Raw genomic sequence first — 16,403 nt, 5'->3', positions numbered from 1 at the left:
TTCTGGCATGAAGGAATGATGCCCCAGGAAGGATAATCAATGTAGCTAAATAATTTTCATTATGTGCACTATTTTTTTAACAGCTATGAATTTCGTTTTGAATTTATTCTCTAAAAATAAAATTCAATTCATTTATTTAGAATGAGGTTTTGTTATAGCACCTTAAAGACCAACCAGTAATGACCATAGTGCTGTATAAAATATAAATTATACACGAAAATATTACTAGCCACATCAACAAGGTGTGTAAGTATGCCAATAGTATACTACTATTAATCATAACATAATAATAATCATAATTATAACCATATGCCACTTTTATCTATTTCTGCTTTGTTTGTTGTAAAGTGGTGGTCATAAATATTTTTGTAAAATCATTTGTATTATCATTCATGTTAAATAAAGCTAGTTGGAAAATAAAACTACAAAAAAACAATTTTTCAGCAGTTAGGTTTCAGAGAAGAAAAACGAATAATCTTCAGAAATGGTCAAAGGGGCGTTGATGAGAGTCGCCTGAGATTGTGAAACCGCGATGCAGCATCAGAGTGAGACATCTCACTTCATAGGCGATCTGGCTACTGTGCGTACAGCTGCTGGAAATCGCCCGTGAGGAAACGAGGCGAGCAAGTCCGAGACCTGCAGCTGTCGGCGGGGCAGGAGGATCATGGAGAAACCAGCTTCCTCGCTGCTGTGAGGATCGATCAGGCCGCTCCAGAGCCTGAGGACCGTCTCCCAGACAGGTTGTCGGGGCCCCCGCTGCAAGGAACGACACATCCTTGGGATTCCTCTCGGCCGGTCCCTCCCTTTTGGAAGATATGTGGCTGAACCCGGAGGAAGTTCTCCTTAAAAACGCCCTGAAACTCTGGGTGACGGAAAGAAGCAACGACTTCTTTCTTCTGCAGAGGAGGAGAGGCCATGGAGAGTCGACGGGCAGGTTCACAGGTAAAGGAAAGGAGAGGCTGCAGGTGTAAACATGCCCGTAAAGAGTGGCGACGACGGAGAAAGCAGATGGTAAACAACAAGAATAGATTTCAGATCCCACCAATGCTTGTAGATCACAAAACCTGGGTGTACAAATTTACGTAGATCCAGTTAAAGCAGCTGTCAAATCTCTGTTGGAAACCCCCTAAACCAGTTGGGCAGATTCTCTGGGTGTACCCATGGCAACAAAGCTTTTACCAATGGAATGTATTTACATGTGATATCATTTACTAATTATATAATCATTTGATTGATCTCGCCCCCAGTTTACTGCTAGTATAAAATCAAGTCCATTTTAGGTTATCTTAATTAGTTTAAAGCAGACAAAGATAAATACTGAGCCTGAATCCATTCATTACTTAATGAGCACAAAAGGATTTTGTCCATTTTCCCCCTCAAACTTTTCACAAGAGCATCGAACTCTTGAATAGTTGCCTTTGAGAGAATAAAGATGCCAATGTGATGTTAGAAACTTGGCATGTTAACTTTAATCTGGACAGGGGTCCATACTTGAGAAAAAGACTAATGAGCTGTCAGGGAACGGGTGTTTTGCTTCTGTTAAATATTAAACGAGGTCGAGCAGAAGTGCATCTGATTTTACAGCCTCTAACATGTAGAAGCAGGTCAGACTGGTCGTCTTTGTGCTGCCCGACCGTCTCTCTGCGAACAGAAGAGCAGGAACTTCCTGGCTCGGATCTGCTTTGTGCTCATGTTTGTTCCTGCTGTTGCCATAGTGAGGCGAAGGGGCAAAAGGTCAAGTGCTGTTGTCACGTTGTTCAGCATTAACTCATTAAACAGGCCCCACTTTGGCACTGCTGCCACACAGACGACAGTGCAGAGCTGTTCGCCTGCTCTGACCCAGCTCTAGAACCTCCCCAATAAAAGGGACATCGCTTCATACAGATGTTGGTCGAGTAAGTGATTAAATACCATAGAATTAGAGTCTAATCAGAACCACCAAGAATACATGTTGGCTGCGTTATCTAATCTGTCCACTGTCCCACCAAAACCAGTCCATTAACCCTCTCTGTCCCACTATAACCAGTCCTCTTACCCTCTGTCCCACTATAACCAGTCCATTAACCCTCTGTGTCCCACTATAACCAGTCCATTAACCCTCTGTCCCACTATAACCAGTCCATTTACCCTCTGTCCCACTATAACCAGTCCATTAACCCTCTCTTTCCCACTATAACCAGTCCATTAACCCTCTGTCCCACTATAACCAGTCCTCTTACCCTCTGTCCCACTATAACCAGTCCATTAACCCTCTGTCCCACTATAACCAGTCCATTAACCCTCTGTCCCACTATAACCAGTCCATTAACCCTCTGTGTCCCACTATAACCAGTCCATTAACCCTCTCTGTCCCACTATAACCAGTCCATTAACCCTCTGTCCCACTATAACCAGTCCATTAACCCTCTGTCCCACTATACCAGTCCATTAACCTCTCTGTCCCACTATAACCAGTCCATTAACCCTCTCTGTCCCACTATAACCAGTCCATTAACCCTCTCTGTCCCACTATAACCAGTCCATTAACCCTCTCTGTCCCACTATAACCAGTCCATTAACCCTCTGTCCCACTATAACCAGTCCATTAACCCTCTGTCCCACTATAACCAGTCCATTAACCCTCTCTGTCCCACTATAACCAGTCCATTAACCCTCTGTCCCACTATAACCAGTCCATTAACCCTCTCTGTCCCACTATAACCAGTCCATTAACCCTCTGTGTCCCACTATAACCAGTCCATTAACCCTCTGTCCCACTATAACCAGTCCATTTACCCTCTGTCCCACTATAACCAGTCCATTTACCCTCTCTGTCCCACTATAACCAGTCCATTAACCCTCTGTGTCCCACTATAACCAGTCCATTAACCCTCTCTGTCCCACTATAACCAGTCCCAGTGAGGAACCATCTCGATCGTTTTGGGCTTTATTCAAACCTGCATCACCAGTGAATCATGTGACTTGGGGGTGTGTTTAAAAGACTCCCTGGCGTGCAGTAAACCAGTCCAGGGTGTGTTCAGGCTGTTCCTCCCAGTACCCACTGGGACAGACTCCAGCACTCGTCGTGAGTCTGATTGTGTTTGGCCTCGTCTTCCCTGCAGGTCTCCTGGTGGGGGCGCTGGACACGGTGTTGGACTCCAACGCCAGGGTCACGCCCTTCCGCATCCTCCTGCAGGTTCCCGGATCTCAGACCAGCTGGGTGATCGCCAGCGGTGAGCTGGAGCTCTCCTCTCATTGGCCGGACGGCAGCCGTGCAGCGCTTGATCGGTCTGTTCTTGTGTGTCAGGAGCCGCTGTGGAGGAGGTGAACAAGCACTGGGACTGGCTGGTCCACAATCTGCTCCAGTCTCTGTCCGTCTTTGAGAAGAAGGAGGACGTCGCCAGCTTCGTCACAGGAAAAGTCAAGGTGTGACGCCCTGGATGTGGCAGGGAGGGTTGTTCTTAACCGGCTAATCCCACCTCCCTCGTCCGCAGGGTCTCATCGCAGAGGAGGTCCAGAGTCGGCAGGCTGCCCAGGAAGACGACCCGGGAAAGTTCCGGGAGGCGCTGCAGAAGTTCCGGTTGCACTTCGGCCTCCCGCCCTCGGAGAAACTGGTGACGTACTACTCGTGCTGCTGCTGGAAGGGCCGGGTGCCTCGGCAGGGCTTCCTCTACCTCAGCATCAACCACATGTCCTTCTACTCCTTCCTGCTGGGGAAGGAAGGTACCGAGCACACGCCGACCGCCACGGACTTCGGAACGCCTTCGTGTCAATGTACTCTTTTCCTTTCCTCCCCAGTCAAGTTTGTGATTCCCTGGGCGGAGGTGACGCGGCTGGAGCGGGTCTCCGCCGGACTCATGACGGAAGCCATCCGGGTGGGCACGCGCCACCGGCAGCGGGAATTCTCCATGTTCCTCAACATGGACGAGGCGTTCAGGGTCGTAGGTCAGCTGGCTGACATCGCCCTCAGGCGGCTGCTGGACAGCGAAGGCCTGGAGCTGGACCGAGTCCTGCAGCAGCCCGCCCGCATCACCAAAAGGTCGGTTCCTGGCAGGGACGTCGTGATGGCGTCACGACGTTCAACGTTAAAATAAACCACCTCAGGAGCAGTTTGACGGCCGTGGGAGTGCATCTGTGAGGGGAAGATGATTTGCATTGTGGATATTTTAAGACAAATTTGAACTCGAGTGGGACGAAAGAGATCCAACCAAAAACAGGAAGTAGAAAAGCGCTCGGTTTTATTTTGACTCGACAGGTTACGCCCCGCGAACGGCCTGAAAACCTGTTGATTTTCTCCTTGGAGCGTAGTTTTAAGCAAATCTGCCGTCCTCTGTCCAAACTCTCCACCAGGATCCTGGAGGAGCAGGCCATCAGGGAGTACGCCCTGGCTCTGTTTCGGCTGCCGCGCACCGAGAAGCTCCACGAGGTGGCGCACTGTTCGATATGGACGCCGCACGCTCGCTGCCACACGGCGGGGACTCTGTACACCACCGACGGTTATCTGTGCTTCTGTAGCCGCGGCGAAGGGGCCTGCACCCTCGTCCTGCCGCTCTCAGAGGTACCTGCATCTCTCAGCATCGCCGTGGCGACACGTTAGCGCTGTAGTTTCCACACTTTTCTCTGCCGCTCACGGCCGATGGCCTTGCCACGCCGATGAGGCGCAGATACCAGCCCTGTTTGCTCTGCAGAAGGGGAAGTTGGGCCGGCAGGATAAACATCTGCCGCGAGAGCCGCCATCTGAAGAGCAAACCAGGAAGTGAAAATACACAGCAAACACGAGCTGCAGCTCACATCTCTTCACAGTCACCTGAACCTGCCTCCTTCGGTCACCTCAGATGTGTGAATGCATCGATGCACCGGCTCCTTCGCCGTTCTCCCCCCGCCTCATTTCGGCAGGTCAACACTTGACTCCGCCCCCTCCTCTCTGTGGCCAGGTCTTATCCATAGAGAAAGCGGAGAGCACCAGCTCGCTTCCCAACCCCGTCATAGTCAGCGTCCGGACCAAAAAGGCCTTCCAGCTGATCGAGCTGAAGGACAGGGACGAGCTGGTGGACAGCCTCAACTGCAGACTCCGAGCTGTCCACTGGAAACAGTCCATGTTTCGCAATCGGAAAGACAGCAAGAGGAGCGTGGTGCGTTTGAGTCCAGCCTATTTATGGCGTACAAATGGCGTTCAACATAAACACCTCTGCTGATGTTTTCCCCAGAGCTCCCCGATGCCGTACTACACCTTCTACTACGACACCGGCTTCTCCGATGAGGAGGAGGTGGAGGAGCAAGTTCTACGCAACACGGTCAACAGCGAGGCCCTCATGACGGCGTTCAACCAGCACCAACCCGGGACCGGCGGCGACAAGGTGGAGTCCCATTTTTAGCCCTCGGTGCGACGCAGCCGCACAGCGAATCCTCATCCGCCGTGTGTTTGTGTCAGAGCGCGGAGCAGCAGAAGGAGCAGCTGTGGGACGATCATTTCTCCGAGTTTGGGCGCGGCGTCCACATGTTCCGCACGGAGAAGACCCAAAGGCTCGTTGCCATGGGGATTCCGGAGTCGCTGCGGGGCGAGCTCTGGATAACTCTTTCTGGTAAGATCAGGAGACACGATCGCTGATGTGACTGTAATTAATGAGTTATAATGAACATTTCAACAGCTTTAGTCACATTTTCTGATTGGCCGCGACTGTTCAGCCTGTTTTCAGCGTGTCCGATGAACAGCGCAGCAGTCAGGAACCAAACATTAAACATTACTCTCAGATAATCACTTTGTTCTGCCTGATCAGAGGCGAATGTTCCATGTTTGAAGAGCTGCTCTAGTGAACGTGATGTCAGCAAACGCACGGGAACACGGAGAAGCCCCGTGTCCCTGAACGCCTCAGCGTGGACAGTCGGCGTGTGCGTGACTCACATCCTCCGACCTTTACCTGCTGCTCCCAGAACAAACCTTTATCGTCTCGGAACAGAACCATGAGATTTTATTTTGCTGTGTGTTCAGTTCCTCCTCCCAGCGTGACCGAAACAGAAACTCATTCTTGTGGAACTGAAACCTTTAATCGATCTGTGTAAATGTTCCTGCGTTGTTTTTGAAATCTCAATCAGGCAAGTCATTGTTTCGTTCGTTGCAGATGCGTCGTCAGAGCTGGAGTCCCACCAAGGTTACTACAGCAAACTGGTGCAGACGTCGATGGGCCAGAGCAGCCTGGCCACGGAGGAGATCGAGCGAGACCTCCACCGCTCCCTTCCCGCCCACCCCGCCTTCCAAAACCCCACCGGCATCGCGGCGCTCCGGCGCGTCCTCACCGCCTACGCTCACCGCAACCCCAAAATCGGTTACTGTCAGGTAGGTGAGTGCCGAGGTGGTGGTGATGCCGCCGGGTAATTTGGCGATGAGAAACCGCCTTTTTGTTCTGTCCAGTCTATGAACATCCTGGCGTCGGTGCTGCTGCTTTACGCCAAAGAAGAAGAAGCCTTCTGGCTGCTGGTGGTCGTCTGCGAGAGGATGCTGCCCGATTACTTCAACCGCAGGGTCATTGGTGAGTGGAGAGGAGCTGCTGTTCAGCAGCCAGTCAGCATTTGTGCCAGTTTACCTGCAGCTGGAGGACGTGTCTTCAGCCACAGATGTCCTGCATTTGTCCCCTCTAAAATAGAAGCTTGCTTCCTGTTTTGTCCTGAGGCAGATTTGAGGCCACTTCCTCCAGTATTGTGTTCAGAGACTGTCTCGTCTACCTAATTCCTGTTTACTACAGGAAATGAGACCGAAAGAGCAAGACTTTGGTGACATTGTTCTAAAATGGAATCGCTTTGTCTCACTTTGTGGGATTTTTAGCAGCAGATTTTATACGGTGATTAAATTAAAATGTACTTTGCTGCCACCTCGTGGTCAGAATGGCGACTACAGTCTTAGAGAAGCACAAGCGCGGTTGTTTGCACCGTTTTCTATTTTTTCTATCTCCACAACTCCACCACTGGCCTGTTTTTACCTGCAGGAGCTCAGGTGGACCAGTCAGTGTTTGAGGAGCTCATCAGGGAACGTTTACCGGAACTGGCCGAGCACGTTCCCGACCTGTCGGCGCTCTCCTCCGTCTCCCTCTCCTGGTTCCTCACCATCTTCCTCAGCGTGCTGCCCTTCCACAGCGCCGTCTGCGTGGTCGACTGCTTCTTCTTTCACGGCATCAAAGCCATCTTCCAGCTGGGCCTGGCGGTTCTGGAAGCCAACACGGTGCCACTGTCCACCAGTGTAGACGACGGACAGGCGCTGCTGATTCTATCTAGGTAGATGCATCGGTGCGACCCGCGGAACAGGAAGTAGTTCCGATCAAACTGAGGTGTGGACACTTTCTGCCTTCTCCAGTTTTCTGGACCAGATCGGGAGTGAGGAGTCGTCCTGTGTTTCGCCCTCGCCGCCTGCAGCGTTGGAGCCCGACAGCAGCGACGCCGACGTTCCCGCCGTGAGGCACACGAACATCACTGACCTCATCAATGAGGCGTACGAGGTGAGAAAAGACCAGGTTATTCTAAAAAGTTTGGTCCTTTTTTTTATTCACGCGGTTCGTTTCTTCTCCTCGTGTTTGTTAACAGAAGTTCGGAGACCTGACGGTGAGGCAGATCGAGCGTCTTCGGTGTCGCCACAGAATCCGAGTTCTGCAGGCTCACGAGGACACGGCTAAAGAAAACGCTGTGAGCAGACGGAGAACACGAGCGCGCCGCTCCAGCCCGACTTTAACGCCTCTAAACTCTCGTCATCTTCCGTCCGCAGTTGAGGCTGGTGGCTCCAGAAGTTTCCATCCCTCCGGAGATCCTGTCCGACGTCTACGACCTCTTCAAGGTCTCTTCTGTCTCTTGCATCGAGTTTGATTGTCGTGGCTGCGGTAAATAAGCCCCGCCTCCTTCCTCCTCCAGACGGAGCACTTTGTCAGTTTTTACTGGGGTGACAGAAGCTCCGCGGCGGCGGCGGAGGCGGCGTCCTGGCATCACGGCGTCTCCGGTTGCTCCTATCTGGAGCGGCAGTACCGGCTGGATCGGGCCCAGTTCAAGAGCTTATACGGGCTGCTGGCGCCATGGCCAGGGGTGTCCAACCAGCACACCGACACGCTGGCGAGCCGCACCTTCACCCTGCTGGACGAGGAACACAACAACCTGGTGACCTTCCGGGATTTCGCCACCTGGCTGGGTTAGTACAGATGAGATCCAGCCTGTGCGACCCCGGCAGGCATCTGTCCTGAGATGAGATTATTCTGGATTAGTTCTGACAGCTTCAATCTCCCTCTCAGACACTTTGTACTGTGACGATCTGAACAGGAAAATCCGCCTGTTGTTCCGTCTCCACATCCCGCCAGGTCAGTTATTCGCCACCGCGACTGTTGGACGCCGCGATTTGACAAACGTAACCGTGTGTGCATTTGCCTGCAGCCTTGACAGGAAGTGAGGAAGACCCCTCTCTGATGAAGAGCCCCCTGCTGTCCACCAACAGACCCCTCTACGTTGACCTGCCCTCTGGTCAGTGGGGAGCCGCGCGACACGCGTGTTCGCACGTGGGTGCGACGCAACTGAGCGTGTTTCTGTTCCTCCTGCAGATGTTGAAGGAGAGGTGAAGGATTATCAGGAGCAGGTGAAGCAGATGCTGAAGGATTTGGCCAAAGAGAAGGAGAAAGACGCCGAGAAGCCGCTGCCTCACATGAACCAGGTACCGAGGACGCCGTGTGACCTGGGTGCACCTTAAACCGGTGGAACCGTGGAGGAGGAGGCTCTAGATTATGCTGCTGCTTGTGCATGAAGACTGATTCCACTTCTGAGTTTTCCATCCTCAACAGAAAACATCTTAACATACTTGTGATGCTGTTGTAATGATCTGTTATGGCCGCTAGATGTCGCTGACTCCCAGGTGGTGGACTTTTAAACTGAATCCCTTTGATTTTCTTCCACAGCACGAGTTCATCCAGTTCTGCAAGTCGCTCTACAGCCTGTTCCACAACGACCCCGAGGAGAGTGACCTTTTTCAGGCCATCGCCAAGGTAACCAGCCTCGTGCTGCAGATCGGCGAGGCCAGCAACTGTTCGCCGGGGGCGTCTGGCCAAGACTCGCCGGGGGCGGAGAGCGAGTGGAGGATCAGCTACGCGCAGATTCTGGCCTCCCTGCTGACAGAACAGGCGCTGGTGAACTTCTTCGAGAAGCCGCTGGATCTGTCGGCGACCCTGTCCGAGGCCAGAGAGAAGCAGTACGACCAGCGGGCGGCTCTGCTGACCATCCAACAAGGGACCAGATGACTGCAAGCGCAGCCGCTCCAAATACACTGAAACCATTGCCAAGAGCCTTAAAGTTCTGATGTGTTCGTTCTCATTCTGAGCCAAAAAAGGAAAAAGCTCCAGGTGCGTTCTGTTTCAATCCCGGAGGAATTTGGTGCCTTTTTACGTTGATATAAAGATGCCTGCAGTTAAACTGATGCATCTCCACTTTCCTCTGTTCAGTATTTATAATTCAAGTAATAACTTGTTAATAAATCACTTTTGTAGACCAACTCAGGTGATTTATTCCACGTCCTGAAGGTGTGTCAGTGGTGACCTTCACTGTCTGAATCAGCCATGAAGCTTCTGTTCGCTAAAGCGCCCCCCTCTGGTGACGTGAAACGTGTCTGGGAGAGAAGGAAGAGAACGAGGCGGAGAGCTGCAGGAGCTTGGTGTGCTTTATTGGCTACTGATGGAGGTCGAGGACGCGCCTCAACCCTAAATAATCGGGAGGAACAAAACACACACGTTCTACTAGTGGGCAGCCTTCAGAGTGGGGAGGGAAGACTGAGGCTCGTCACACAACTTTTCAGAGTCGCTTCAACCAAACGGGAGGTAGTCGGGTACTAACTCCACACATGTTACATCATTTTGTTTGCTTTGCCTTAAAGTTTGGAACATCAGAGCCCAACATTCTCATGAGGGGAAAAATACTCTGGACACGTCGTGTCTGAAATGTACAATACAACGGGTATTGGCCGCCGCGGTCTCGGGTTCTCGCCTTCAGTTAAATAAAATGCCGGAACGATACATTTCCGTCGAGCCGTAATGATTCGTGTCGTAGCCGCAGAAAGCAGCAGAAGATTAAAACGGAACACAGACAAACTAAAAGCTACACATTCCACAAGCTGCGCCGCAGGACGGGAGGACGGGTCCGCCTGCCCGGCGGCGGCGTCGCGCCCCCTGGAGGGAGGAGGGCGGGCTCGAGCCTTAGACCGCTTCCACGTAGTTGGCGGGCAGCATGCCGGTCTTGCCGGTGCGCTGCACCGTGCCGTACATCCAGCCCTCGTCGATGGACTGCACGTTCACGATGACGTCGCCGTCCCTGAAGGACACCTCGTCGGTGTCGGCGCCGCTGTAGTCGTACATGGCGCGCACGGTTTTCTGCAAGGGTCAGAGGTCGAGGTTAAGCGAGGGGCGGGAGGAATCAGAAGGCAGAAGAAACTCAGCGTCGACTCACTCCGGTGGTTGATGGCTGCGAGGGGACGGAGGACACGGTGGTCTGCTGGGTGACCACCGACGACGACCTCTGCTGCAGCTCCACCGTCTTCGCCTGTTGGTAACCTGGAGACAACAGGTTCGGCTCCCGTTACCCCTCATAAAACACCGGTCTGGCCGGTCTGATCGTGGCTCCTTACCCATGGAGGAGGTCATGAAGCCGTTGCTGTAGAGAGACATGTGGTGGTCGGGGTCCTGGGACACCTCCGACTTCTCATCGCCGACGCCGCTCAAGGCGCTGGTGGAGCGGGAGTGCTCCTTGCTGCGGCGCTGAGCCTGAACTGCAGGGACACAGACGATTCACGTCTGTAGCGATTGACCCTTACGCCGAATCTGACCGTCTTTCCTCATGGAAAAAGATTAAAACTGCAGCAATGTTGGACGTGGATGCCAAGGAAAACCTCATCCTGTCCTTAAACCTCTCCAGGGGGACAAAAGCGACAGTAGCTAAAGTTCTTCTTGTTGTGTTGCCGCGGAAACGCTATTCAACATCTCAATTGCAGACAGTTTTAGGTCTCATCTCACCCGACATCATGTGCAGACTCCTGGACTGGATGTTGTCCTCAGCAGGGTCGTAGTCAAACACCGAGCCGGGGTTGGTGCGCCACACGCGGAGATCTGAGGGCAAAGGTCATCGTCAGGAGAAAGGATTTCCAAAAGAGCTCAGACTGTTTTAAAAATGCTGGTGAAGGCACCGGTGATGGTCTCCTGGTCGTGCTCCAGGGCGCGCCTCCTCTCCATCTCCACCACGCGCCTCTGGATGCCGCGGTAGCTGATGTCGCTGAAGTCCTGCGTGTTCCTCTTCACGCGCTCTGTCACCAGGTCAGAGGTGGTGGGAGTGAAGCTGCCCTTGTTCTTCTCAAAGTCCTCGTGATATCTCACCTGGAGAGCATGTGCGAAGACCACGGAGGAGACACAGAATTAATGAAACGCCAGCGAATCCCTCAAAAAAAGGTGTCTGAATCCAGCAGCAGATCAAATATATCAGCAATGTCAAAGTGGGTGAAGGTCAAGGTGAAGGTGAAGCATCACTGATCCAAAGGGATGGAAATGATGTATGTATAGAATATTTAAGCCAGAATCTTACTCCAGAAATGATGCGCTGGGTCTCCCTGACGCGCCTCATCTCGGGCGTGTCCAGCACGAAGGCGGCCTTGCCCTGGACCTGCTTTCGGAAACTATCCGAGTACAGCACCTGGGGGACAGAGGGGGTTCAGGGAGGTGGTGAGGGTCTGGAAGGTTGAACCGTTTTCATCATTTAGCCGTTAGCATCCACAGCAGGAAAGGGTGTAGTGACGACACACAGCTGCTGACAGAACGATCTGCAGCACCGCTGGGATTAAAGATGAATTAGCAGGGATGGTTGGGAATTAAGTCTAGGGAGATCAGGCCCAATCCTTCAGCTGGAGGTACCGGGGGAAGGAGAAGGAAAGGTTAGCGGACAGCTGGAGGTATTAAAACAGAGAGTGGGGAGAATTAATACGATTAACCAGAGGCGGGAGACAAATCCGTTAGGAGAAGGTTAAAGAGGGAGAATCTTTCTTGATTCTTCAGGTACCGAGCTAATGTTTTCTTGGTTCCGTTTGACCCGCTCCATCTCTGGAGTGAACACCACTGGAGTTCCTTTGGTTGAACCATCTTTATACAAAACCTACAGGACAGAAGCACAGCGCCACCAAGGGGCCGTCAGACACAGGAACACACACAGAACACACACCTATAGGACAGGTTTCCTAGACTGGGGTCAAACCCTGACACCACCTCCAGTGGGAAATTGACATTCTTTTAACTGAGCGTATATTTAATGGCGGAGATTTTATTTTTATTTTTATCACTTTTTATCGAGGGTTTGTGCAGAATAACTCAATTCTGGTTGATTCTGGTTTTGGATTATGATCAAAAGGATCTATTAATCTGTTCAAGATCCAGATTCTAACCTAGATTGGGCCTCTAACGTGGCTATAGCTCAAACCCAATGATCGGTTTTCAGGCGACCTTGTGAGCAGCTTTCGCCGCCCCCTCCAAGCTGAAGAGGCGGCAGCGGGAGCCGCTCTTTGCTGAATATTATGGGATGACTGGAGAGGAAATTCGTCCTATAGAGTGACTCGGCAGACGGGAAGTCTGCTGCAGACATGAAACAAAGGCGCCACTGCAGCGTCAGCAGGAGCTTTAGCAACGCGGCACGCAGCAGCTGGATGTGAAAGTAAAATCAACAACAGCTGGTTAGCGAATGTCTGAAGATTAAAGATGAACTGAAAGAAAGAACAGCATGTGAAAGGAAAGTCAGCGGTGATGGCGGCAGCGCGGGAGCTCAGGAAACTGCAGTCTGCTCCTCAGACAGACGGATGAGATGAGCAGGGGGTGATGGGGTGAGGTGATAAGGGGGGGGGGGGGCTCAGAGGATGGTATTATTAATGGGCACTGCTGTCCACGCTCAACAGTTAGCAGCACACGCGGTTCCGTAGCTGTTCCACTACCGAGCTGATGTGCTTCTGCGTCTCTTTGACCCGCTTCACCTCAGGGAGGTCCGGGATGGCTGTGGCCCGGCCCAGAGCGTCCTTGTACTTTATCTACCCGACACAGTTTGGAGAACACAGAGCAGGTGAGTGGAAGAAACAAGGGCAGGAGCTCAGAAGGTTCAAAACTCACAGCAGAAAACCCCAAAACGAGAATTAAACCACACTGTTTTTTTTTTCTGTCCTGAGAAATGAAGAAGCGGGTTAGAGGCGCAGTGGGGCGGGGGCTGACCCCACGAGGCTCGCTGTGTTACGTCTGCGTGGTGGGTCTGATGTGTCAGAGCGACTCTAAGAGCTAAATGACAGGGGAACGCTGGGGTTGTTATGGCTCTGAGGGCGATGAGGTGAATGGATGCAGCACAGGAGGTTACAGGGGGCTCAGAGTACCGTGCTGATAAACAGCTGATTGCGTTTAACCCGCTCCATCTCGGGGGTCTCAGATACGGACGTGCCTTGGCCCACTCCCGATTTGTACTGAAGCTTTGGAGGAGATAACAGAGGAGAAAGTCAAATGGGAACACATTTGAAAGCATCATTGTTTTCTTTGGCATTGAAGGGAACACTGAAATAAATCAAACCCAGGGGAATTAAAGTGCTTTATGGGAAAAAAGGGAAACCCAGTTAGAATGGAGAAGGCAGAGCAGCACGGGGGAGTGGGGGTGGAGGGGCGGGGGGGGGGGGGGGGGGGGGGGGGGGGGGGGGGGGGGGGTGTTTTCACACAAGCTGGATTTTTCCTCTACCGAGCTGATATTCTTCTGGGTTTCTCGGACCCGCTTCACCTCGGGGAGGTCTGGTATGGCCGTGCCCTGGCCCAAAGAGTCCTTGTACTGAATCTGTCCACCACACAAGTGACACAGTGAGACAGAGACACACACAGCAGACGCAGACAACACTCCTCAGACAGGCTCTAGTTTCTGATGGATGATAATTCCTTTAGTTTGGGGTTTAGATGAAAAGGAACCTCCTGGTAAAAGTCCTGTAATTAGTCCCAGGAAAACCAAATTGAAAGTAGGGTTGATGGAGGTCACTTGGAGAGATTAGGGGTCAGGACAGATGTGGAAGAGGGAATGTGGAGGAGTTGATGGGGGGCAGGGTCACTCTGAGTACCGTGCTAATGTGGCGCTGGTTGCGTTTGACTCTCTCCATGTCGGGAGGGTCGGGCAGAGCTGTTCCCGTACCCAAATCCTCTTTGTACTGAATCTTTAGAAGGGTGAGGAATGAAAGAGTTGACCAGCAGTTAGCCCCAGGTGTAGGAACTACACATCTGTTGCACTTACTTATCTAACTTACCTGGGAACGCAAACACACAAACACACAAATCCAGATGTTGGATGCGTCCACAAAACAGGTCTCACGACACACAAGCTCGAACGGATCGTTAGTGGCTTGAATTAAAACCGTTAAAAGTTAAAAACAAGAAGAATCTGCCCAAAAAATAGACCTGGGGTTGTTAAAGATAAAGTTAAAGAGGTGAAAAACACCGGTTAAAATGTTAAAGATGTATAGATTATGGAGGAGATACCGAGCTGAAATTCTTTGTATTCTCTTTAACACGAAGCATTTCGGGGGTGTCGTTTACAGTTGACACTTTGCCCTTTATGTTTTTAAGGTCAATCTGGTATTGAAGCTACAGAGAGAAACAAAAACACAGAAGTGTCGTTAAAGACATTCGAGACAAACACAACAGACAAAACTAACGACCGACAGGATTAAACCAGCATTCAGACACTAACCCAGCAAGAGAGTGGACGATAGTTTTGAATGAAATTCTCAGCCCCTCAGACCAAAGCCCCCCCCCACCCCCACTGTCAGTCATTACTCACAGTGCTGAAGTTCTTCTGGTTCTCGCGGACCCGCTGCATCTCTGGAGTGTCCAGCACTGGTACGTAGTGAGACATGGTCTTCTCAGCGTCTTCTTTGTACCTTTTCTGTTGGACCAGAGCACAAAGAGTGAAGAACCGGCCAGAAGAAGACGTTTCCAGTTGCTCGGGGGGGGGGGGGGGGGGTGATCTACCTGGCTGACGATGTTCTTCATCTGCTGAGCGTGGAGGATGTCGGGGGTGTCGATCACAGTGGTGTAGGTGGCTCTGTCCATCTCTGCATTATGCTTGTACTTGGTCTAAGGAGCAGAAAGCCGCCCGTGAGCGCTCGGCCGTGGCTACACGGAGCAGACGTGGGGTGCGGTGCCCACCTGGCTGAGGATGTCAGTGGCGTTCCTGGCCCTCATGAAGTCTGGCGTGTCTGTGGCCAAAGCCAACATTCCCTTACCCTTGATCTCCTGCTCCAGCGACTTCTTGTACTCCCTCTGTGAAAAGGTGTAACACACACTCAGTTAGGAGGGAGGCTCCTTTAGACTCAAGGACATTTATGATATCTGAGGGCTGAAAAATCTGAAGGGGGGTGTAAAGAAAAGGAAGTCTGCTTATGATTGATGATGGAGATTGATTAGAGGGTGGGATGTGTTAGAAGCTCTACTCAAAACTGGGGAAAAGCACTCTTTAAAGATGATGTGTTAAAGTATAATTAGTCATTTTCAACACAACCCATATTTCTTCATATTAAACAGAGCACCACAACACCCTACAGAGCCTAACATGACTAAAATATTAACTTCATTAAATATAATGGGCTGATATTTGCAATAATTGTGATGCTTCAACAGAAAATAATGAGAAGGAGAAAGAAAAAGGGGAGCTGAACCATTAGTGATGTCATAAAGCAGGGACAGGAGTGAAGACTCAGGCTCTTTTAGAATGATGAAGCTTGGTTAAGAGGAAAAAGGGCTCAGCAGGTGCTGCACCGACAGCGGGATGATGGGAAGGGCACTCGGTCGAGAGTGAGAAACCTCGCATCCACCTCTCAGTCGGTCGTACCTCACACAGGATTTGAGTGGCATTCCTTGCTCTCAAAAGTTCCGGAGTTTCCTCCAGTACAGTTAGACCTTTACCCTTCACCCCCTCTTCTAGATCCTTCCTGTACTCTTTCTACAGGACGGAAGAATACAAGAGACTGCAGAGAAGAACACACGAGCAGGCCAGGCCCAGACAGACAGACAGACAGACAGACAGACAGACAGACAGACAGACAGACAGAGATACAGACAGACAGACAGACAGACAGAACCATCTGCTCGCTCTTTCAGCTCAAAGTCACCAAGACTCCAGAACAAACATCTTATGGCCTCAAGAATGAATTATGAGTCTAAATGTTGTCGTCACAACTTAGTAAAAGGAAATATGCTGTTTCATAATCATGTTTTTTTTAAAATTAGTGATTAAATTTAAACGTCCGAGGCGACCGGGTCATCTTGGAGACTTCTGTGACTTTGGCAACACAAATAAAACGGCATTTTATCAGCAAATATAAACAATTCAGTGGATTCTGTTCACTGGCTCATCTTTCAGAGAGAAGCGTG

The 16,403-nt window shown here is 51.3% G+C and overlaps 2 protein-coding genes across 2 annotated transcripts in view; one reads left to right on the top strand and one right to left on the bottom strand.

Moving 5' to 3' along the window:
- Positions 1–571: 571 nt before the first annotated feature.
- On the top strand, positions 572–9,487 carry LOC130521788 (TBC1 domain family member 8). The gene is made up of 20 exons (XM_057025592.1): positions 572–942; positions 3,102–3,212; positions 3,287–3,405; positions 3,474–3,702; positions 3,778–4,018; positions 4,330–4,537; positions 4,914–5,111; positions 5,187–5,336; positions 5,411–5,561; positions 6,099–6,313; positions 6,389–6,506; positions 6,960–7,245; positions 7,325–7,466; positions 7,552–7,650; positions 7,730–7,798; positions 7,873–8,143; positions 8,244–8,309; positions 8,383–8,469; positions 8,547–8,656; positions 8,898–9,487. The coding sequence occupies exons 1-20, from the start codon at positions 816–818 to the stop codon at positions 9,234–9,236; spliced, it is 3,336 nt and encodes a 1,111-aa protein (XP_056881572.1). The 5' UTR covers positions 572–815; the 3' UTR covers positions 9,237–9,487.
- Positions 9,488–9,634: 147 nt separating this feature from the next.
- The window catches only part of LOC130521782 (nebulin-like), a 44,894-nt gene continuing 38,125 nt past the window's right edge, over positions 9,635–16,403 (bottom strand). The window contains 16 exon segments of the mRNA XM_057025583.1: positions 9,635–10,358; positions 10,435–10,538; positions 10,613–10,753; positions 10,998–11,090; positions 11,168–11,354; positions 11,560–11,667; positions 12,031–12,123; positions 12,950–13,042; positions 13,376–13,468; positions 13,729–13,821; positions 14,096–14,188; positions 14,511–14,615; positions 14,812–14,916; positions 15,003–15,107; positions 15,180–15,293; positions 15,862–15,972. Of these exon segments, the coding sequence (XP_056881563.1) occupies positions 10,185–10,358; positions 10,435–10,538; positions 10,613–10,753; positions 10,998–11,090; positions 11,168–11,354; positions 11,560–11,667; positions 12,031–12,123; positions 12,950–13,042; positions 13,376–13,468; positions 13,729–13,821; positions 14,096–14,188; positions 14,511–14,615; positions 14,812–14,916; positions 15,003–15,107; positions 15,180–15,293; positions 15,862–15,972 (1,812 nt within the window). The 3' untranslated portion in view covers positions 9,635–10,184.

Source organism: Takifugu flavidus, chromosome 1, assembly GCF_003711565.1.
Source record: "Takifugu flavidus isolate HTHZ2018 chromosome 1, ASM371156v2, whole genome shotgun sequence".
Taxonomy (NCBI): domain Eukaryota; kingdom Metazoa; phylum Chordata; class Actinopteri; order Tetraodontiformes; family Tetraodontidae; genus Takifugu; species Takifugu flavidus.
Note: the sequence above shows the minus strand (reverse complement) of the source record. Positions and strands in the feature narration are given on the sequence as shown.